The sequence below is a fragment of the Dermacentor silvarum genome, chromosome 2, assembly GCF_013339745.2.
Source record: "Dermacentor silvarum isolate Dsil-2018 chromosome 2, BIME_Dsil_1.4, whole genome shotgun sequence".
NCBI lineage: Eukaryota > Metazoa > Arthropoda > Arachnida > Ixodida > Ixodidae > Dermacentor > Dermacentor silvarum.
The window spans coordinates 164,313,798-164,338,328 of NC_051155.1; the positions used below are offsets into that span (position 1 = coordinate 164,313,798).

The window sequence follows — 24,531 nt, forward strand, 5'->3', positions numbered from 1 at the left end:
GCCTACATACGGGACTTCCGTGCATGTAGGCTCCCTACTACGACGCCATCGTGTCGCTCGGTCTTAGTTTCCGACACCTCGTGCTTGTGCAAAACGACACGCGTCCACGCATCCAGCATCAGGGCCGGTATTTTGTAGCGATGCCTTTAATGTAATAATGCCTTTTCGCGCTTATTGCGCTCTGTCAGTGGTCGGAGCGATGGTTCGCTCGCATTATCAACGGGATCAGCTGGCCGTGAGTGGTGGATGATAAGACTAGAGTAGAATAAGTCATAATGCCTTGCTACAAAATCGCGGCCCTGGTGTGACATTCCAAGGTTGAGTGCTTCGACGAAAATGGAAAACGGGTGCGCGTTACATTCGAGGGCTCGTTAGAATCGAGTAAATACGGTAAGCATTTCTTTTTCGAATTTTCGTGCCAAACCTGCATATAATGAAATCCTCTTTATAACGAAGTTTTTCGGGAATTCGTCAATTTCGTTACATCCAGGTTTAACTGTACTATTGTACTTGTTACTTTTTATTCTTGTGCTTCAAACAATCTGTGCCACTGTTATAAAATAAAGTTTTCATAGAACTAGCTTTATGTCTATCATTGTAGAAAACTTGAGAGGAAATTTGGTATTTCTGGAATGACAGAAAAATTTCATCTTTGTTGCTCTCATTCAAGGACACCGGAAACGGGTAATATTTATTAAATTGAATCCTAGAAATGACACCCGTGGTGCACTGTTGAATCCAGCATAATATCCAAAGATGACTGTCTGCATGGTAGTAATCAATACAAACAAATGGCTGGCGCAATGAACTTGGCATTTTGGAACAACTTAATTCTCTGGAAATTAAAACGTGACGACTTTCCAGATAATTTTCATTGAAATAACAGAAATTTGGAAGAATTCGATTACTGCTAATCGTAGCATACACTGTGCAAGAGACTGATTTCTGTCATATCTGTATAATGAGTCCAGCCTACTAGGGCATTTTATTTCGCTTTTATTGTCCCTTGTAACTGTATGTTGTGCATCCATAGCTTTCATCATCATCATCAGTAGCAGCCAATTTTTATGTCCACAGCAGGACAAAGGCCTCTGTGCATCACATCTGTTGGAATATGCAGTAGATGGCATGTGAAGATTTTTAGATAATGTATCAATGAGTAGCTTTTGTTTTTCTGATGTTTGCCTTATTTTTCAGAGTACACTATTCTCCTTGAATGGTAGTTATGTTCCTTCTAATTGCAAGAGAGAGAACAGCAAGATTTCAATACCGAAGTACTTGGAGTGCATTGTTTTACAGATGACAACCGAGTTAATTGTCCTTGATCCAGCAGATGTATTGTTTATGCTCAGCCACAGTCATGGAGCTCGTGGCAACAAGCATTTTGCAGTGAAATCTACCTTAAATTTGTTGCTTCCATGTATTGGTTCTGGCTAAACGAAGTATGCTGGTGGGAATTTTTCACCAATACGAAAATATGAAGTATACAAATGTAAACTAAACTAAGTTTTAATTGCTGCAGATGTAGCTAGATTTCCAGTTACTGTGTTAGTGTCAAACTGGCAGCAAGTTCTGCCGAAAAAGGGAAGCCACTGCCCTCTTTTGCGTCAGTGCAATTTTAACAGATGCTAAATATGCATTCTTCGAGACTAGTTCTAACATACACCATAATTAGTATACCACAGGTAATTATTGAATCATCATTTCACAAACAAAAGAAGATAAACTGAAGCCAACATTTCGACAAGGTGACTTGTTTTTGACAAGGCCTCCCTTGATCACCCATTGTTGATAATTCATCTCCATTCTTGTGTGATCACTTTTTCTTGTTTGCATAGGCATTCCAGTTAATTTTGTGCTTCAATGCATAAAGTGACGTTTTGTTAAGAAACTAATTGGAACGGCATTGCATTTCTCCGCAGTGTTCGGGAATTAATATCTTGAAACTGGTGTCATCCCGAGAATTCGTTCCAAGTACGCGTGGATCCGCCTTGCGAAATCCACAGCTGCAATTTGTAAATTGTAATAACTACCATCAGGTAATTAGCTAAAACTTCATTAGTGGATTTTTGTTAATTATTCGATTATGCATTTCAATTTCTCGTGCAAGTAATGTCCGCCTCTTTGAGTAGACCAGCTCATGAACTAGAATTGTGCTATCTGCCACAGGCAACCTTTCAGAATTTTTGAAAGTGTTCGCTGAAACATATATTTCAATATGTATAGCCTTTAATAACAATTGCACTTTAATAAACTTTGTGTGACCACAAAAAATTGTTCGCTCTGAAGAATTGTCTTATATACCTAATTCGCTCTCACAAATACTGCTTTGCCTTTCCAGCGAAACTGCAGCCCCCCGCCTCCCCCTTTTTTTACCTTTTTTTTAGAGTCCGAGTACGAGCAAGTACTGTGCATGACTGCCGTTTATTCTGATTTTGAGTGAATCCGGCTGGGTCTCAATTTGGATTACTGAGTGAATTATATGTATTTATGACCTCTGCATGCAAGTGGCGATGTTTCCAACCCTAATAAATGTTTTAAATTATTAGAAGAGTTTCTCTCTCTCTCTCTTTTTTTTCATGAGTCATTAGCATTGCTTTCTGGAAATAGAAGCAATACTGAGCCCCGCAGGGGCGTCTGCGCAAGCAGACGTTTGGTGAGCTGCGACACCACGTACCCGAGCACATGAGGGTCGGACCCTCCCGCGTCTAACCGTGCGCGGCTTAGCCGTGTCCGGGGAAAAGGGGATCTTGGGGTTTGAGCCGATGCCGGGTGTTTGGACCTTTATGGCCCCTCGGTGGAGGCAACACACCCCTTTGGCCTCGGCTTCACGTGGACGGCACTCCCGGACTGACCCATCCGGGAGAAATCGGTAGTTGCCTTTTCCTATCCTCCTCTCCAACCTTCGTCTTTCACTCTTACTTTCAATCTTTCCTGTCTTCTCCTCTCTTCCTCTTATTTCCGACTTCGCAGGCAGCAAGGGTTAACCTGGTGTATTCTATCCAACCTAGGATATCTATATTAGGTCATAGATGGCTATGTACAGCTGGCGTTTTCGTGGCTTTCGGGTTTCGTAGCGTCCCCTTGTTGGGCTCCGTGGTGGGCGGCTGGCATAGCTACCGAAATTATAGCAACTTATATGGCTTTTTCGTCGTTTCCCCGACTTCCCGATCGCCCTCTTTATTAGAGAGGGTGCACCGATGACTCTCTGAAGCTTTTTGTCCAGACCAAAGAAATATACCCGAAGTACCGCGTGCTAAGTTGTCAAAACAGTGATAAAACTGCAAGAACACTATCACCATTTGTTGCGAAATGCCTCACTGAGAAACTAGGTCCCAGCTATAAGATCACAAAAATGGCCAGCGGTGATCTGTTGCTAGAACTATGTGACAAGAATCAGGTCGAGAAACTGTCCGGACTTGCTGAAATTGGCAATACCCCTGTCTCGATGAACCCCCACCGATCTCTGAACAGTTCACGCAGGGTTATATCGGAACAAGATTTCCTTGACTTGAGTGAAACCGAGCTCCTTGAGGGCTGGAAGTAACAGCATGTGACAAATCTCCAAATAATTAAGATCAGGCGGGATGACAAAGAGATCCCCACTAAACACCTAATTTTGACGTTTTGCACAAGTACCTTACCGGAATATATTGAAACAGGCTATCTGAAAATCAAACTTAGGCCCTACATTCCAAACCCTCGCCGCTGCTTTAAGTGCCAGCGGTTTGGTCACGGCTCTCAAAGCTGCCGGGGCCGTACCACATGTGCAAAGTGTGCGTCGCACGATCATCCTGCTGACAATTGTACTGAAACACTACACTGCGCAAATTGCGACGGTGATCACCCTGCATACTCCCGCTCATGTCCTTCCTGGAAGAGGGAAAAATAAATAATTACGTTAAAGGTCAAAGAAAACATTTTCTTTCAGGAAGCGCGAAAGCGCTTCCAGGCGACAGCAGCCAGCACTTCTGCGCCATCTCTTAAGGAGGGCCCATCGACCTCTGGGTTGGTGGCCTCCAAGGCCCTGCTTTCTGAGGCAAGGCCTACCCTGAAAACACCCCGCTCGAATGAGCGGAAGTCCAGCGGCTCCCAGGAGTCTATGGACACAACTACAAGCCAGCAGGCGCACCCAGCGCCTTCTGAGCGGTGCGAATCTCGTGACCGCTCCAAGAAAGACAAAACACAGATTACGGGGCCTGGAAAGGCTCCGTAAGCCAACTGGACTCCTCTTGGCACACAGCACAAGAACACAAACAATATGGATACACAAATATTACACTGGAACGTGAGAGGTCCTATGCACAACCTCGATGACGTTAAAGAACTTCTACACAAATACAATCCAAAGGTGCTGTGTGTTCAGGAGACACACCTAAAACCAACACAAAGTAACTTCCTCAGGAAATACGCCATTTTCCGAAAAGATCGAGATGACGCACTCGCCTCTTCGGGCGGCGTCGCAATCATAGTGAGCAAAGATGTTGCTTGTCAGCCGTTACTTCTCCGAACTCCTCTTGAGGCAGTCGCAGTCCGAGCGGTGCTCTTTCAGAAGTTGGTCACTATAACTTCCCTATACATCCCTCCGAATTATGAACTCTCGAGATAAGAGTTTCTAAGCTTTATCGCTCAGCTTCCCCAACCATATATCGTTGTTGGAGATCTAAATGCCCATAGCAGCCTGTGGGGCGACTCTCGTTGTGACGCGCGAGGGCGCCTAATTGAAAACTTTCTTTTCTCATCTGATGCGTCCTTGTTAAATAAAAAATAGCCCACATTCTACAGCGTTGGACACAAAACATATTCATCTATAGATTTAAGCATCGCATCAAGTACACTCATGCCATATCTGGAGTGGAATGTTATCAAAAACCCTTATGGGAGTGGCCACTTCCCGATCATTTTAACATTGACAAAAAGTGAAGAAAACTCTCCTCATGTTCCCCAGTGGAAGATTGATTCTGCCGACTGGAAGCAATACAGAGAGCTCACCCACCTAACATGGGATGACATCTGTAATCTTAACATAGACGACGTCGTAGCATATTTCACAGCATTTATTGTAAATATAGCTTCCTTATGCATCCCAGAAACACAAGGAAAGCATTCAAAACGACGTGTTCCTTGGTGGAATGGTGACTTTAGGGAAGCACGAAGAAAGCAAAATAAGGCTTGGGGACGCCTTCGTGACTCTCCAACAAAAAATCTCATAAACTTTAAGAAAGTAAAGAGTGAGGGTCGAAGAACGCGCCGCCGTGCCAAAAGGGAAAGCTGGCAAAAATACATATCAGGCATAAACTCTTACACAGACGGAAAGAAAGCCTGGAACTGAGTTACCAAATTAAACGGCCGGCAAACTAATCCTCTGCCATTAGTAAACAACCAGGGAAACACTCTTGAAGACCAGGCTGATTTTCTAGGTGCCCACTTCGAGTACATTTCTAGTTCGGCCCATTACACAGATACATTTCTACGGTACCAGCGGCAAGCAGAGCGATTGCCCCTGGATCAGAAAATAACAAAGAGTGAACCTTACAACCGTCCATTCAGCATAGCGAAATTTCAGGCGTCACTGAGTTGCTGTAATAAGACAGCGCCAGGAAGAGACAGAATAGCTTATGACATGATCAAACACTTACACCCTGAAGCCCACAAAACACTTCTGTCGATATTCAACTCCATATTCTGTGGTGGGTACATCCCAGCTGCCTGGAAAGAGGCAATAATAATTCCCATTCTCAAAGAGGGCAAGCACCCCTCTTCGGCCAGTAGTTATAATCCTAATGCCCTAACAAGTTGCCTGTGCAAACTCTTTGAGAAAATGACTAACCGGCGCCTGATCCATTTTCTTGAAAGTAACAAAATACTAGACCCCTTACAGTGCGGCTTCAGGGAAGGTAGATTCACAACAGACCACCTTGTCCGCATCGAGACAAATATCCGGGATGCCTTCGTGCATAAACAGTTTTTCTTGTCGGTGTTCTTAGACATGGAGAAAGCCTATGACACCACATGGTGTTTTGGAATCCTTCGATCGGGATCTGGCAGGAATGGGCATCCCAGGGAACTTGCTGAACGTGATTCAAAGTTATCTCTCGAACCGCACATTCCGTGTTCGCGTTGGTAACGTCTTATCTCGTCTATTCACCCAAGAGACTAGTGTACCACAAGGAGGTGTGCTGAGTTGCACTCTATTTGTTGTAAAAATGAATTCTCTCCGCAGTGTCATACCACGCACAATGTTTTATTCGGTGTACGTGGATGATGTGCAAATCGGTTACAAATCTTGTAATCTTGCTATCTGCGAGCGACAGGTGCAGCTTGGCCTCAAAAAAATTTCCAAATGGGCGGACGAGAATGGATTTAGACTAAACCCACAAAAAAGCATGTGTGTCCTCTTCTCGAACAAAAGAGGTCTGCAACCAGACCCTGCTATTGACCTTAATGGAGAACGGCTATCTGTGAGTCATGAATATAAATTTTTAGGCCTCGTCTTAGATTCTAAGTTAACTTTTGTCCCGCACCTCAAGTACCTGAAAACAAAGTGCCTGAAGGCTATGAATCTGCTGAAGCTCTTGTCATGCACATCATGGGGAAGCGACAGGAGATGCCTCCTTAGCTTATACAAAAGCCTTCTACTGTCACGCCTTGACTACGGAGCCATAGTTTATAACTCGGCAACACCTAGTGCTTTAAAGATGTTAGACTCCGTTCACCATCTGGGTATTCGGCTTGCTACAGGCGCCTTCAGGACTAGCCCTGTAGAAAGCCTGTATGTTGAGTCGGATGAATGGTCCCTGTATCTCCAAAGAGCATATTTAGGTCTATCTTACTCCCTGAAGGTAAAGGCAGATGTAGAACACCCATGCCATTCCACTATAAGCGACATATCGGCTGCCAGGCTGTATCAAAACCGGCCGTCTGTGAGGACTCCTTTGTCCATGCGTCTAGAAGCGTCGGCTGAAGAAACGGGCATACTACTACAGGAGAATGTCTTAACGGCACCCAGTCGGCTTCCACCACTTTGGGAGTGGCAGACTATTGAGTGCGATGTCTCTTTCATAGAGATCTCCAAGCACGCACCCGAGACTCATATACGCTCACACTTTCTCAAGCTTCAGGCGAATTACTCATGTGCAGAATTTTACACAGACGTTTCCAAATCTCCTGCTGGTGTTGCGTACGCAGCTCTGGGACCGTCTTTTTCAACATCTGGTACACTAAATCCACATACAAGTATTTTTACAGCGGAATTAAGCATACGCAATCCTCTCGGCAGTTAAACACATAAAGCTAATGAATGTTACCAAAGCAGTTGTGGTCACAGACTCATTGAGCATCGTTAGGGCTCTAATGAGTCTACGAAAATACAAGAATTCAGTTTTTAACGAACTCTACAGCTGCTTATGCTCAGCCTACATGGGCAATCAAATGGTCATAGTGTGCTGGGTACCTGGCCATAGAGGCATAAAAGGCAATGTAGCTGCACACGAAAGTGCCACGTCAGTAGTTTTTAAGTATACAGACACAAACATAGCTATCTCTCCCACAGACCTAAAGCCTTTCTTGCGCCATCAGTTGCGGAGATGTTGGCAAAGGCAGTGGGACAACGAAGTGTCAAACAAGCTACATATGATCAAACCAAGAATAGGGAAATGGATGTATGAGAAAATGGCAAGACACAAGGAAGTGCTTCTTTGCAGGTTAAGAATAGGCCATACTTTTGGCACACACTCGTACCTCCTTTCTGGAAGTGATCCTCCAAAATGTGATAGGTGTGGCGACCTTCTTACAGTCCTCCATGTTCTTGTCGAGTGCCCTGAAATAGAAGCCCAGCGTAAAAAGTACTTTTATCCCGCATATCGTAAGCATATCCCTCTTCACTCAGCATTCTTTCTTAGCCATGAACCGCTTTTTGATTTTAATACAGTCTTAAAGTTTTTAGCAGATGCAAACACTTTACAAATAATCTGGCCAGGGTATCTGTAGCGCGCAGCCTCGTGTTGCAGGCTGCAGCTGCAGTGTAAAAGTTTGTACAGCACGTGCCTCTCAGCCCTTGATTTCAAGGAACCTCTTGAGTCACTAGTGCTATTGTATACGTTTTAATACATCATTAATTTGTAACGGAATTTTTATAGTCATAAACTCTAATCATTAGTCATTGCCATTATTTTAATGCCAATATATTTTACGCAATTTACAGCGACTTGCCTTTAGGTCTTTTTACAGCCATGTTACATCAACCATTTATAATTCATAGACCACTCTATAGTACATAGGAAAACTATCATCATTTGTCATGGCGCTCTTTGGCCATATCTGGCCCTTGCGCCAATAAAAACCACATGTTATTAGAAGCAATAGTGAGACACACATCGTCCACGTAAATTTCACACGCCGTTGATAAAAAACTCTGCCGAAGGGGTAACCCAAGTCTGCAGGTCTTTTCAGGGTCAGAAAAGCCGCAAAGCGAGGTAGCAACATATTCGTTCTCTACCCATAGACTATCCATACCATTATAAATAATTGTTAGTTGGCTAGCTACCCCCTTCTCATTAAAAAATATAATAAACTTTGTCTATGTGTATACATTTAAATATATTATTGTGTCTGTGCATGGTGTTCACAGTGGAAATTAAAACAAAAACATGTTGCAGTGAAACAATACGCATAATTAAGGTAGCCGCAGCTGGTGCTTCTAGTGCGCTTGTGCTCCTATTGTCAAAATTTTAAGCTTTTAGCCACAATAAAATTTTAACTGAGTAAGTTGAGGCGGCTCAAAAGAAACCTTAAATGATGTAATTAACAGAACTCTGCAGTAATGACACTTCGGGGGCGAGGGCTTCGGCATGACCGGGGGTGAAGCAGAGTCCCCCCTTCCCCCCCCCCCCCCCCCCCGCAAAAAAATGTGGAGGGGGCTCGGGCCCCAAATCCCCCCCCCCCCTCCCCCCCTTTCGTAGTCGGTGCCTATGGCAGAGGAAAGGTAATTTGGTGTTGGGTTAGTTTCAGCCACAGATTTTCAAGTTAAATTGGTTTGTACATGATCATTCGGAAAGAAAACGAAAGCCAACGTAAGGCAGCATATTCTTCCACACGACCGCTCGATATCGAGCATAGAGGGAAGAAACAAAACCTTCTATGCTCCGTGATATCGAGCAAGTGCGGTGGCGCTGCTTACCACTTCTATCGCGCCATTCCACTTGTAGTTCGCTCTGCGCTCCAGTAGTGCGTGTATTCTGCCTGCGCCTGCGCGCTGCATTCTTCGTTGCTTTCGCCCATGCATTGCCCATGCTTTCAGCTGTCGCATCTGCTGCAACGACTGCGAGGACTCCGCGCATGTTTTGACACAATCTCCATGCGTATGAAAGAGCGTGCGTGCGTTTCCGCAGGTACTCTTTGTGGTAAGCGCTTTTTAGTAACCGCGGATGCGGTTTGTTTTCGGCATGCCATATCATTTGCGTAAAATTACAAATGCGACATTTTTGGTGCGTTTTTACCTGCTTATTGTAGGCACGAAAGCACGTGCTTTGTGTGACAGCACGATCACTCGCCCGCGTGTGCCTCGGGACTTTGGCGCAACATTTGCTATTTGACTCTGCAGCCGGGCATTTCTAGAGCTCGTGCAAGGACATAAGCTTAATTTTGAAATTGTAAGCACAATGAGCCGTTTAATTCTCGATCCGCCCCCGCAGAAACAAGTGGTTATTGATTGTAAGTCGAGACTCCGTACCTAAATTGTTCGTGCAGAAACCGCGTTGTGCGTGCGTAACGTTGTAGCACACTGTTGGCAATCGTGAATTTCGCTCCGAAAACGTCGTGTGACCGGATATGGATGTCCACTTCAATAATCTGGCTGGGTAGCGCTCAACGTCGGCGCGTTTCGGAGCGTTTGTCAAAGCAGTCTAGGCGTCGAGTTGACAAATCGTGGCTGCGTTGCTGTAATGGTTCATAAGGTCTATTGACAGCATGCAGGGTAGTGCATATGTGTGCTTCAAAGCTTTTGAATGCCGTGAAGCGGTGTCAGGCAGTCGCTTAAAGTGTAAAACGCGGCTTGCAGCGTGTAGTTAAACTGAGGAGGGTAGCTGCAGTGAGAGCGTCTCATTGACGCTGAGTAGCCGCATCTTGCCTACTGCCGTAAGTTTACTGCTCGATTGAGACCATTGTTTGGCGTGGCATGCGATTTTCCAGAAATCACGGGAAATACGTTCCTGAAATTTATCGTTGGACTTGGTTCGCTTTGCAACTTGATGATCATTGCAGGTGTGCGATACGAACAATTCAGAACGCAAATAAGCCTGCCCTCCCACGAAAGCGTTGTAGCCAGTAGTATGATATAACACTGCTGCCCTAGTTTTTAGTGTAGGAAGGACTTAATTGAGGTAAGTTGCTGACAAGAAGTAATTTGAGCAGAAGTTCAGTCTTTTAGTAAAATTGCGCGTTGGTGTTATCCGCACTGTCTTTGTTACAACGAGCGTACCTTTTATTTCAGGTGCGTAATGTCTGGTGATTTAAGTACTTTGGACGATTGGGACCCACTGAGCGAAGAGTTTTTCTCCGTCTCTTTCAACAGTTACAACCAAGGCCCTGGGGTCAACCTACCACTTGAGTGCTTGCCAGCGTTTTCTGAGTAATGATATTGCCAACTTTGTTGTAGTTTAAAAACAGTGCAGCGATTGGAGCGCTTACCTTGGACAACTCTCCCGTCATGTTTTAGACCAAGCGGCATAGTCTAGCCTCATTTTCGCTAACCTTTGCCTTGCGATGATGACTATTTTGCACTTAAAACGAGTGAAGCTGTGCACAGTAAGGTGCAAGAACATTATTATTTAGCCTTGTCTTTAGGGGACTAGTGCATTATTACGAAAAAGGAAAAAAGAAAGGCCATGACCACTTTAGTGTACAAATAAGCACAGTGCACTGCTTTCCCAGTCAGTTTTATAAAGACACCTAAAAAAAAAATATCCTACCATGACTATGAAAGTATGCACTTGTGCATGTTATGTAGGTTATACGTACGTAGGTTGTTACGTACGTGTATGTTATACGTAGGTTGCTTCACGTGTCAGTTCCTGTCACTTGATCACCGCCTGGCACATTTCACTATTCTCACTGTGCCAATGGCTTATCAAAGGAATATGAACAGTGTGAAATGATGGGGACAAGAAGTTTGTGTCAGATTGTGTTGTACAGTGGTTTGCACCACTTGTTTTCCTTCGATAAGCCACTGGCATTGTGGGGATAGTGATGAGCAAGTGTCATGTTTTCGACCATGCGATTCTTTCTGGGGTTTTACGTGCCAAAACCAGTTCTGATTATGAGGCACGCCGGAGTGAAGGGCTCCGGATTAATTTTGACCACCTGGGGTTCTTTAACGTGCACTACAACGCAAGCACACGGGCGTTATTGCATTTCGCCTTCATCAAAATGCGGCCGCCGCAGCCGGGATTCGTTCCCGCGATCTCGTGCTCATCAGCGCATCGCCTTAGCTGACTGAGCCACTGTGATGGGTGGCGACCATGCAATGGATTGTATGCACTGTTTACCTCGGCTTGCATTTCCGGGTTGATAACATGATGTAGGAGAACTCTTTGGGATCGGCATACTTTGATGAACTTTATGCGACCGACATGAGCATGGCATTGAGGGAAAGTTGCCACGGAGTGACGACATTGACACATGCCAATTCCCACTGATGTTGCAGTTGAAGCTGCAGTTGCAGCTAAATGTAGTGATTTAACTGCACCATTTCGCTATTGCCCAGCAGCAGGGGAGATCATGGCATGTGAGAGTGGAAACTGCTTTTACAAGAAATTTCAATAGACCCTCGCTGTAATTGAACTGAGCAACACGACAGAAGGCATTGCTTTATTCACGTTTGTCCTTATTGCTATGCTGCTGCTCTCCCTACCAAAATTGCATAGTGCCTGGAACTGAGTAAACTTTTGTGGCAGCATTATTGTGATTGCAGCTAGCACTGCACACAATTACAAAATGTGAGCGAAGCATGATTTCTTCTGCTTTGAGATGTGCAGGGGGAACAGCCACATGTCAGTTAGCTCTTGTTGAAGCTAATAAAATTCGACTTTTGCCATGTGGGCAGTAATATACTGCTTGTACGTGGCATCGTGGATGTAAAAAAATTTCCGTCGACCTAATGGCTAGTTTCTTTTTTTTTTCTTCATGAATCTCCAGCTACCGTGCAGATTTTTGCTTCTTATTGTTGCACTTTTGAATATTTCATAATTTTGATCAAAATGAGTTAATTGGCTAGATGTAGAGCTGCTCGCTTTTCTAGTAGTGCTCTTAAAAGCCAACTGCAATAAAAGTTTTGACCGCACAAGAAGGGCTAGCTTCATACAGTAGATATAGAGCAGCCTCCGTTAAAAAGCTAACTTTTGAAATATCCCCTTCAGTCACGGTGTAAACATTTGTGGACGTGACTTGCCATTTCTCTGCAGTTGTGGCAAGGAATAGGCTGCAGAAATTAAGTTTAGGGTAAAATGAACATTCTGCTTACCTCAAGTACCTTCATTTTACTTCTGAGGGAAATATATCGCTACCGAAGATTGCTTTGGAGAAGGCACTGTTGTGTTTGATGGGAGATGCGATGTGGGACGTGCCTGTAACAATTGTGAAATAATTTTTTTATTTCTAGTAATGCTAACAACCAATAATTACCTTTTGCAAGTAATTTGCGCTAGTGATTTAATTCTTTTTTATGAAGATGCGTATCATTACTGAGTGCACAATAATTAGATAATAAATCTCTGCAATTATGGTGACTCATCATGAAATGAAAAAGGATCATTCTTCCACCTTGACTTGCTCTTAATAGAATCCGCAGCACCTTGGCATAAAATTAAGTAAATTTCATACATTTATTCATAATGGTCATAATTCATGACTGAAGGTGATATGACTATGTCAGTTGGCGAAAGCTCACAAAAGTAAGCACTTTTGATACGAAACCAAAAGAAAAATGGCTACCATTTAAGCTGGCTAGAAGTGATGCATAGCCCCTGAGATTTTCCACGGCTGCACAGCTCACAGAAAAAGTTTGGAGACAAAATACTGGGAATTGCATTATATCGGCAAACCGCCAGGTGTACACTTCACCTGCTGAGGTGCTATTCAAAGGCTGCCGATTTAGACATTTGCCAGCTCTACCAAGATTACTTCAGTAGTACAGTCAAACCTCGATATAACGAACCTCGATTTAACGAAATTCGAGATGTAACGAACTATTTTCATTTCTTGATCTTAATTGCATTGAAAACCGTGTATTTTTCTGCGCAATTGAACGAAGTAACTTTCGTAATGCTGTTTCGATTTAACGAAGTTTTCGCCCATTTCAAGCATGTACTTGGAGCCTTTATGGCTAGTAAATCTAGCAAAAACTATGTTGGCCGAGGCAAAAGTTAATTTAAATCTTCTGCATCAAACGTTTGAGCGGCGAAACCACTGTCAAAGTGCACGCGCCGGGACGTGGTGGGCAGGAAACACCGCTGTGCCATTTGTTGAGTTGGTAAACAACTCTGAGAAACACGACAGCTGACGATTCCTTCTGCACAAGTAAACGCGCGGTAACATCACCAAGCATGCGCTTGGGGGTGGGGGCAGGGATGCGCGTCTATCTGCTAGTGCCAATCTTTCCTTTCTTCATAAAGAACCATTTCTCTCTCTCTCTTCTCCTCGTGCGCGCTTCTGTGCGTGGGCCACACGCTGTATCTTGGAGGTCATCTCTCCGCGGCAAGTGCAAAGGCCGGTGCCGAAGTGGTTGGTGCCTTCACTCACATTTTGTTCTCCCAGCGCGTCTAGTGTTGGCAGTCGCATAATCTCAAGTTTCCGAGACGCGGTGCGAAGCGCTCACTTGCGTTGTGACTGCAGTTCGTGGTTATCGAGTGAGATCTGGTAATGTTTGCTTGAGCGTGCGTGACACCGATAAAACAAGCAACCTTACTTTGTGTAGTTGTCTCTTTGCTATCGCCATCAACTTTTTTTTTTTTTTTTCGGGAGAAGGACCGATATCCGGATCTTTTTACACTTTTGCTTTTACTTTGTGGGCGCCCTCGCTTAGATTTACGGTGCCGTGCGACGCAACACATGCACATCTCAGATTAAGGAAATACACGATTTAACGGAGTTTTTTGCTGCAAGTACAACTTCGTTATATCGAGGTTCGACTGTATATACTACTCATTTAAAACCAATTTAGCCAAAGTGAAGTAAAGTTGCAGTTGGGCTTCAACATGGTGTCCATCAAGACTTTAGCACCATCCATACAATGTTTAGAATAGTCATTTTTTGGCATCACTTTGCTGATGTGACACCCAACTTGTCAAGTGTGTGTGTAAGAAAGTGCCAAGAGCACCAGCACGAGGTGTAGTGTTTTTTTGTAAGATGCTTCACTCCTCCAAATACATCAGTAAGATCACTGCATGCAAATACCTCTGTAAAGTGCACATTCAGAAGAAAATCACCTAGGCCGGTATTTTGTAGCAATGCCTTTCCGATGCTAATGCCTTTTCGTGCTTGGTCAGCGACGGTCTGCTCACGTTATCAACAAGATCAGCTGGCCATGAGCGGTGGATGATGAGACTAGTATAGAATAAAGCATAACGCATCGCTACAAAATACTGGCCCTGTGTTCAAATACACTGACACGTACACATTCAGAAAAATTTTATAATTTCTCGTTTGCAGCCATAACAGATGCATTAAGATCTGCCAAGGCTGCAGTGTAGCATGTTCAGTTTTTATTTACAACCAAAAATGTGGATCTTTCTGTGATGTGGAGTCTCACACGTGCTCTTGGCACAAAGGAACGACAACACAGTAGTGCAAACAATCAAAAGGGCGTTTATTGCACCTTTCATACACTAATGCATGCTAGCCGAATTCAAGAAAGTCAAGGAAATCAGACTCACCGCGACCGAATAGCGAGCGAATATGTACGCCCAATGCTATGACACCATCGTCTAGTCGTTCACATGTACGGTCACGTGAACGGTGGCATGTTCGAACAATCCGTGTTCGTCCATACCGGTGCCCTGCTCCTAGCCACGCGAGACGGTCTCGCGAGCGTGGATCGCCGCACACGCGGGACGTTCGCATCCGTCACCGACCCCAACCCGAAGAGTAACAGCCTTCTCCCTTTTGTGCTCGCGTAACCCCCCGCCGTCAGGTGACGTCAGCAGCACAACACTAGCGCCATCTCTAGTAATACGCTGCAACTCCGCCGCCGTAAAGCTACCCGGCGAAGCCGGATTACAGGAGACAGGAGCCATGCGGGGAAAACAACATCAGGGGACGTGTGAGAGTCACGCATCCCCTCAGTGAATATCTGGTTCAAAAATTTTTTGAAGCTGCAACAGACTGCACAAGTGCACGTTTTACTCAACACTGTAGTTCCATCCAAAGTTCAAGAGGTATCAGTACACCATGTGATGATGGGACTGTGCAGGAGTTAGGAGAATGCATGTGATATTTGAGCACTAATAGAAGGTTTTATTTGTATTATATGGGTACCGAGGTCCAGTAAATAATATAGAAAAGAAAAAAAAAAGAGAATGTTGGTACGGGGGGGACCCGTCATTGAACCCAATTGAACCACTGCATGCAAGGACTGCATAGGCCCAGGCCAAGGCTCCCACGACTCCTCTGTGTGCTCCCTCTTTCTAGATTTCATTGTTGTGAAAGGCAAAATGGCTACAAATAAAGAAAAATAGTAATTTGTGGGGTTGGAGGGGGCCTTGACTCTGCCCAGGCTCCTTGCATCGGAGTGCATGTCTGTTTGCAGCTCCAAAGTGATCACTATCTTAGCTCTCTGGCAAATTTGCTTTCAATGGCCTGTTTAAAGTGGAGGTGTGCCATTTTAATTTTATTTATTTATTTTTTGTTTAGCGTTCATAAACCTGAACACAACTAATGGTATGTAATCAGTCTTCAAGGTGGTTTTTTATTGTGTACTGTTATGTTACGAACTTGAAAAACAATTTTCGAAATTTAAAACCACGGTTAGATGTCAAATACTGCATCTCTATGTACGCGGAAAAAAAAAAAAACTGCATCATCTCCTCATGCCTGCTATGGTAAAAACAGCATTTTATTGCTTAGACGCAGAGATGAAAATGGAACTATGTGGCAGCAACATTGCCATGTTGCTGCTGTGTGTGATATTGTCACGGAATTTCAGTGATTTCGATACGCAACTCGAGATTGCTTTTGGCCGTCTGGGATGACACAGAGGTCTAGATCAATTGAGTGTCAAATTCCTCGAAAGCGGATGACAGGAATATAAGTGAACCACTTCTTTACAGTTACATGTGCACTGTACTTCATACACAGAATGAATATTGTGTGTAATGACTTCCGAGTGAATTTTGAAAAAAATGTTGAAGGCAATGTGCAATGTATTGTACAAGGGGTCCTAAGAGTTTAAACTGGAAATGCTGAACCCTAGCCATGGCACAACACACTTTGTTGATCTTATCTGACGGAGCAACCTTGTCACCTTTGTGTGAAAACTGACTTGCTGAATAGCCTTTGTGGTGACATATTTGTCATTTACTTGTGGAGAAACTCTAGGGTATGTGTCCAAGAGAAACATCCCAAATACGGGCGGCACGTGCATTTGTATAGCTTCTTGATGAAATGGGCATTGCTGAAAATTAGATTTCATGCAGTTCGGTAGCTGTAGAATTTATTAGTTTTAAATGGGCATTGCTGAAAATTGGATTTCATACAGTTTGGTAGCTGTAGAACTTATTAGAGTTTTATGTACATTAATTCAGACATGTACGTCGATGTTTGCAACACTTGTTACTACATAGATTCCAGAGATGTGATCTTGTTTGTTCATTGTTTTTTGTACGTTCTTATGTTGCGGTGTATGCCATATTTTCATAGTGTTTGTTTTAACGCGGATTGTATTGCGCTTATGTTGTAGCTTGTGAACTTGAAATATGAACTAGTAGTTTTTGTGTCACAACTTGCAGGAGTCTCATTGCAGAACTACTTGCAGGAGCTCATTTTCGAGTGTTCATTCTTTTATTGCATGTCGGAGTAGAGGAATAACTTGTGCCTCTGTGGGTTACCAACATCTCTTTACATAAACTTAATAAAAAAAAAAAGAGTGATGTTTTTATGTGGATACCACAAATTTGTTATGACCACGTATGAGTGATGCCTTGCTTTTTGTTTTCAGAGAAGCTGAGCTTGTCAGATCGAGGACACTGTGTGTCAAAAATCTACCTGTGGAGGTAACCGAGGTAAGAAAATATTGTGCATGTAAGCTGTGCTTTGCTTAGTGCTTTATTTGTTCATGTTTCGACTGGGTAGACTAGTCAATGCACATTCTGTTTGCCTGTTTGCACATGCCTGAAGTGATTTAAACTCGAACAAGAAGAAGGCGAACCGAGGGGCCCAGTTTTTGTTGGTCACAACCATAATTATGAAGCCAAGGAAAGCATAGGGAAAAATCTGAAGTTTTCGAATTGAATTGTAGGAATGATGAAGGGAAATGAAAGTAGACGATAAAACAACTTGCCGCCAGTGGGAGTCAAACCCACACAGCTTATCATTTCAGCACTTCAATTAAAAAAGCTACAAATAAAATTTTCTTGTGCATTCCTTGGCTTCATTATCTGTCCGCTCCATAATTAGGATCACGCCTTCATGTAACACAGCTTTAAGGCTCCTCTGCCTCCTGCTGTGTCGAGGCACCTTATTGGTCAATGTGAGAGCAGGTGTATATCTGCCTGGGAAACAAGGAAAGCTGGTAATGGTTTGGGAAATACTAAGCACTGAGAAAAACTACGCACATTTGGGGGGAAAAGGTCAATACTGCATCAGGGAATACGGCCTTGGGAAATGGACAGCTTTAAAAAATTCTGTTTGTTTGCTTCTTTCGAGTGCTTTTTTTTTTTTTTTTTCCGGCCAGAAAACTCTTCTAACAGATTACTTTTCATTCATAAACATGAGCGCTCGGCAGGAAAGCACTAGTCATGGATGCATGGCTTCAGCAACGGAGGAGAGTTTGCCACTTTTTCACGCATAAATGTACCTGCCAAGTCTTCTAAATTTTTCGTTAATTATTGCTTAAGTAAAATTTTGAAGAATTTGCGTGAAGTTATTTAGGCTCGTTCTATGATTTGGCAAATGTTGTCAAGTTTTACTAAAAGAAATTCTGTTCACGAAAATATTTTAAACTTTAAAGATGGGGTGGAGCAAGATTGGAGGAAATGCAAGCAAAAATGAAATATTGATAACTGCACTGCCCTCTCGTAGCAGCACAATATGCCATATACCAGAGGGGTACCTGCTTTGAGGTAGTTTATTCAGCAGGTGAAAAAGGCACCAGCAAAGTCACTGAAAAGGTAGCTGGTTTTAAAACAAGTGTTACCAACCTCAGCTGTCGCAAGTTTGCCGCTGCTTGTGTGCTGCGTTTAAAGGTAAATCATCTTTAATAACAGATTTAATGTAAAATCATCATGATATAAAAATGTCTGACAAATAAGACATATTAAAGTGTGTATGTCTCCAACAAAAGGCGTGTGCACACATCAAACTAAAAGAAAATTGCATGCACTCCTCCTTCCTGTAGTGCCTGCGGGATTTTAATGATTTTAATGAAGTTCTGAAGTTGGCACGTATGAATTTTTGATCGGGTAGTTGAAGGAAATGGGGGAAAAAAAGGCAGTTTGGAATGAGTCATTTACTAGACACCTCCATGAAGTACCTATATGCAATTCGGATGAACAAGGGAATGTCTTGCTTATGGGAACTTGGCATCTAAACGACCTTTGACAGTAAGATAAAATTTGTCCAATATGTGGTAATTCATGCTCCTTGTGGCTGCGTGTACTTGTTTGGTACTTGTTTGATTTGCTCGAAGTTCTCAAAAGAAAAAGAATAATTGAGGCATAGTATTGTTAGGTCATAGTTAGGTGTTAGGTCATATGGTGGTGACCATGGTATTTTGGAATGGCCGACTCCTGTGGTCATCAGGAATAGTTGAAGTTTGTGTATACCTGACTGCAGTTGACCTAATTGACCTTAGCAATGTATTTTCATTGTTTAGTAAGAAAGAAAAAGTTCGGTTGACAAAAATTGAGGTTAGTGCATTTTTCATTCATGCGTAGAAATTGTTCATTTCAGGCTGGCCTTAGGAACTTGTTTTCTGGCTGTGGAAAAGTGCTTGGTGCTCAGAGACTCCAGCCAAAGCCAGAATACCCAGATAAGACAATCGGGTGAGTGCTGGCTTGCTTTTGTTGAGTTTAATGACAGCCTTCACGTTGGAAAAAAGTGTGCCAAATATGGTACAAAAGAAAGAGGACCAGGACTAGGCGCTACTCCTGTACAGTGGAATCTCGATACGTATCTCACGGGGTCACGAAAAGTATTCGTATTAGCCGAAATTCGTATCATCGAAACACAATTAACCCTTTGAAGGTCGTATTATTTTGAAAAAAACTTTCCCAGATGGTCAAATTACTTTATTGCGGATATGGAATGTACAAAATGTATAAAGTCGGGAATAAATAGGGAAAAAAAATTAGAAACAGTATTTTAATGTCGGAATCACTCAGAACTCCAAATGTTCAATAATATTTCAGAGTGTGGTATTCCTTGAAACACGGTTCTACGCACAGCACCTTATCGCAGTCTGCACACCAAAAACGCCGACAGTCAAGATAGAAATCAACTTCCGCCGCCCCTGCAAGAGAGTGCCGACAGAGAGAAAACTCACGTTTGGCGCGCCTCCGTTGCGATCACGCGGCGCAACCGAAACCGCGTAAGCGCGTTGCCGCAGAGAGCTAGAATACCTCGTGAGCAGCGCTGATAAACAAGCTAAGACAGCGCCAATCAAGATAGAAATCAACATCCGCCGCCCCTGCAAGAGAGTGCCGACAGAGAGAAAACTCGCGTTTTGCGCGCCTCCGTTGCGATCACGCGGCGCAACCGAAACCACGTAAGTGCGTTGCCACAGAGAGCGAGAATACCTCGTGAGCGGCGCTGATAAACAAGCTAAGACAGCGCCAATCAAGATAGAAATCAACTTCCGCTGCCCCTGCAAGAGAGTGCCGACAGAGAGAAAACTCACGTTTGGCGCGCCTCAGTTGCAATCACGCAGCGCAACCGAAACTGCGTAAGCGCGTTGCCGCAGAGAGCGAGAATACCTCGTGAGCGGCGCTGATAAACAAGCTAAGGCAGCGCCAATCAAGATAGAAATCAACTTCCACCGCCCCTGCAAGAGAGTGCCGACAAAGAGAAAACTCACGTTTGGCGCGCCTCCGTTGCGATCACGCGGCGAAACCGAAACCGCAAAAGGGGTGTTGCCGCAGTCTGCGCGACGCACGCGCTGAAACTAGAAATCAGTTCTGTTTATCTCCGCAAGAAGGTAGCACAAATGTCAAACGCTTCTTGTAATTCCTAAAAGGTGGCAGCACCTCCCGGTGAGTATGCATCGTCATTATGGCCCGAAATTTCAAACGGAGGATCGAAACCGTACCCGTACGGCAAAGACCTTGCGGGACAGAAAACCGCCGCCGTACAGATACGGCAAAAACCTTTAAAGGGTTAAAACTAGCTAAATTATTGGGGGATGAGAGCATGAGATCACGAAAATCGCGAGAAAATTTTATTTTTGAAAACCACGCGTTTCGGTATCTGCAACGCCTAATCTACGCTGTATCAAAATGGTTTGGCTGAGATGGTTTTCTTGTTATTATCTTTCGTGCATCCCTTTCATCGTCTGTACTTCCCAACGACTGGCTTTCTGCTCGTATTGTTCCAATACTAAAGAAAGGCGATCCATCACTGGTGGCAAACTACTGCCCCATATCACTAACCTCATCTTGTTGCAAACGTTTAGAACACATTATTGCTTCCGAAATTAGAGCCATTCTATCTCCTATGCAGCATGGTTTTCGAAAGGGCCTCTCCACTGTAACCCAATTAACCACTGTAATTCACAGTCTCGCTAGCACTGTCGAGAAATCGGGGCAAACAGACATGATATTTTTGGACTTCAGGAAAGCATTTGATCTTGTATCGCACGCAAAGCTGATAGAAAAACTTGAACATCTCAACATTCCTTCACATCTCGTAAATTGGATTCGCGCTTATCTTTCCAACCGTACGCAATTCGTAGTAGTTGATAATTGTTCTTCCAGTATCCTTCCTGTCACTTCTGGTGTTCCCCAGGGTAATGTTCTTGGACCATTATTATTTAACATATATATTAATGACATTGTAGACACTGTTACTCAACCCGTACAAATAAAACTATTTGCTGATGACTGTCTGCTCTTACATGAAATCACCTGCCAACAAGATCAAGTTACTCTGAACTCTAACCTTCAACACATACTAGCTTGGTGTGCGCGCTGGGATATGCAGCTTAACATTAATAAAACAGTATTTATGAAGATCACTAGAAAAATTAATAAATTATCGTTTACCTATAGCCTAGCATCCGAACCTCTTACGGAGGTGAATGAATATAAGTACCTCGGTGTTACAATAGCCAGTAACCTTAGTTGAAACTCACACATCTCTCACCTTTGCGACTCAGCTTTTAAAAAGCTTTGCTACCTGAGGCATAAATTAAAACACGCTCCTTCTGAAATCCGTCTTATCGCCTACACATCTCTTGTCCGTCCTAAACTCGAGTACGCCGCTATTGTATGGGATCCCTAAACTAAAACTAACATCGATGCGCTAGAAATGATACAACGTAAAGCAGTAAGGTTCATCTTTTTGAAATATTGCTCAAGTGATTCCCCAAGTTAGTTAATGGCTGAACACAATATTCAGTCATTGCAACTAAGAAGAAAAATTCACAGGCTTAAATTTCTCTTCCTTCTGAGTAACCATAAACTATCTCTTTCTCCCGAACCTTATATAACACCCCTCACCGCCCGCCGAACGAGACATCGACACGCTGCCTCATTAACGCCTTATAATGGTAGAACCAACGTCTTTATGTATTCCTTTTTCCCTCGCACAGTAATGGAATGGAACAGCCTACCCTATAGCAAACTTTTCAGCATTGACTCAATAGCGTCTATTACAATCTAAAATTACTACTTGTTGTTACGGAATATTGTTTGAATTTTGTATCGTTATGCATTATTTATTGATGTACGCGTTGTAATAATTTTGAATTATATACTCCTCCTTCTCATTACATTCCAGTGCTTCGAAAATGGGCTTATGAAACAGTGTTTCAATTTGTATTTGTCTCCCTCTATGCGTTATTTAGGCGCTTCACTCATCATGCATTCCTACTTTGTATTACATTTTTCCGGAGCTTTTCTACTCCTTTGTCAATCTAATGTATTTTCATTTTTGTATGTACCTTTCCCCCCCTGCCTGGGCCTTCTAAGGCCTGCAGTATTCCTAAATAAAATAAAGAAAACGCGCTAAAAGTGGCCGAAAAAGATTTATTCGTCAGTGCGCAGGGTGAGAAAGCAGCTTTAAATAGTGCAAAATCACCGCAATTCACAGAGACATATCTCGTATTTCCCGCCACCGAGCGCTGTCTTGGTATCGTTCGAAAGCTCAAAGTTTGGCCGTTCCGCTTCTCAACTCGTCCGTCGTCGCCATCTTGTAACAAACGCGCAAACTCAAAAGAATCGCGGGTCTGCGATAGGTAGTCACACGGACCCTCCGATGAAAGCGGCCTCCGATTGACTGCCGTGCTGAAAGGCGTCTCTCCATTGGTTGCTGCTGTGGCAGGGGCAAGATGGCAACCGCAGTTGTCTGCTTCGTAAACCACACCGGCGTCTTCACTTGAAACGCAGAATTCGGATTACTGAGAGCTCCCAGGTTAGTGATGGATCGTCGCTCGTTGGAGAAAAAATTTTGGACGAAGCACGCCTTCGGAATACGGAAGTGCAAGCCTCCTACGGCAAGAAAAATACGGCGATTAGCGGGAGAAGCGGAGAAGCACCTGACTGAACGTGCCGTGCTACCTCGCACCGTGGATTACGTGCCGTGCTACCTCGCACCGTGGATTACGTGCCGCGCTCTCGCACCGTGGATTACGTGCCGTGTGACTCCGGCAGCGAAACCGACAATCGCCCTGTGCCATAGGCACCGATAACGCGGTCGACGGAAGTCGCGCCAATGGAGGCTCCTGCGCCTCGGCGTTCGGCCGCGCGAATCAACCGAGATCGTATCTCGGTAGACATAGCTCGCTGCGACTAGGCAAAATGGCGCAAACACAAAGAACGCGGCCCGAAGCACAGCAGCCACTCCGTCTGATGGGCGGCCGCCGAAAAGGAGGAAAAAGCAAGAAAAGCGCCACCGATTCAAATTTTTCTCACCCAGTCGCGGCCTCCGCGCTGTCCGGCGCCAGGTCTGCGCCTCCGCACCAAAAAAGAAAGGGAGAAAGCGCGTGACTGCGCGCTGTTCTTTCTCGGCCGTCGGTGGGGCGGCGTTTATTCGTATCAACCGACGCGGGTCGAAAATAGATTCGTAACAACCGTACTCTAGCACGTTGCAAAGTAATGGGGTTTGGCCGAGACCACAGAAAAATTCGTATCATCCGGCAATTCGTATTAGCCATGATCGTATCATCGAGATTCCACTGTACTCTCTTTATCCTGTTTTTTGGGATACCAAGTTCATACCCTCTTGTGCTTCATCTCTGCTTGTGCTTTTAACATTCTTTTCTGCATCGTGTTGTTGCAGTTACTTCCTTAACTCTTTCAGTGTAGATTTTTTTTCTTGGATACAGTTAAACCTCGTTAATACGTACCCGCTTAATGTGTAATTGCGGTTTAAATGTAGTCTCGAAAATTCCCCCACCCAGCCCCCATTGAACCGCATGTATTATTACCTTCCCAATTAAGCCGTAGTCACTCATTTGCCACCAAATGGTTAGTGCGTACTTTTTGCTTTCTAATTCTACATGCACAGGCACAAAATCAGCAAAATATTATGTGCGGAGTCGTTCGATTCTCGCGATGCCCAGACGACAGCCGCCAGCGATAGGGACCTTAAAACATGGCCACCATGACGCATTTCTTGCTCATACAGCTGTTGCCAAATGAAGCGCACAAGAACATGGCCTTCGAGATTGGCTTATGGTAACGCGGAGAAGCTGCCGGTAGGAGGTGAGAATTCGCTGTCGCCGTCGAATCCAATCCAATTCAAGTAGTAACCGCGCAGAAGCACATTTTATTGAGATAGCAATCTCATGGACGCTTCAGGCGCATTTCTGCTGTGGTCGTCACATTGCGGTCACGTATAAAGTCTAAACACAGTAACATCGTCGCCACGCTCCATACGCCGTACGATTGTGGCTCAATCCAATCTCGCGCGCGCGAGGGAGAAAGGCGGGGCGCAATCGTGCTTCTGTTACGTGCGAGGCATAGTGGGGGAGGCGAGAAAGTAGGGCGTTCGGCGGCGGCCATGCGGGCACCTATCTTGAAAGCGATCTGCGACGGGGAGAAAGTGCGCGTCCGCGCGGGCCTCATGTTCAAAGGGATCTGCGATGTGAACAAAGTGCAACTAATGCCG

At 44.2% G+C, this 24,531-nt stretch overlaps 1 protein-coding gene and 1 long non-coding RNA gene across 4 annotated transcripts in view; one reads left to right on the forward strand and one right to left on the reverse strand.

Annotated features, from left to right (window-relative positions):
- The first annotated feature begins 9,222 nt into the window (after positions 1-9,222).
- LOC119440532 (tudor domain-containing protein 1) overlaps positions 9,223-24,531 on the forward strand; it is a 71,926-nt gene continuing 56,617 nt past the window's right edge. The window contains exons 1-4 of one of the 3 annotated variants that reach the window (XM_049661816.1): positions 9,223-9,401; positions 10,490-10,627; positions 17,207-17,270; positions 19,159-19,250. In XM_049661816.1, the coding sequence (XP_049517773.1) occupies positions 10,497-10,627; positions 17,207-17,270; positions 19,159-19,250 (287 nt within the window). In that variant the 5' untranslated portion in view covers positions 9,223-9,401; positions 10,490-10,496. The remainder of the gene's footprint in view (positions 9,402-10,489; positions 10,628-17,206; positions 17,271-19,158; positions 19,251-24,531) is intronic. The other 2 variants (XM_049661817.1, XM_049661818.1) reach the window with 2 other exon arrangements.
- Positions 19,379-20,674, reverse strand: LOC125943200 (uncharacterized). Its single transcript, XR_007465644.1, has 3 exons — positions 20,244-20,674; positions 20,004-20,065; positions 19,379-19,826 (listed from the first exon to the last, which is right to left on the reverse strand). It is a non-coding gene; the product is annotated as an uncharacterized LOC125943200 (long non-coding RNA).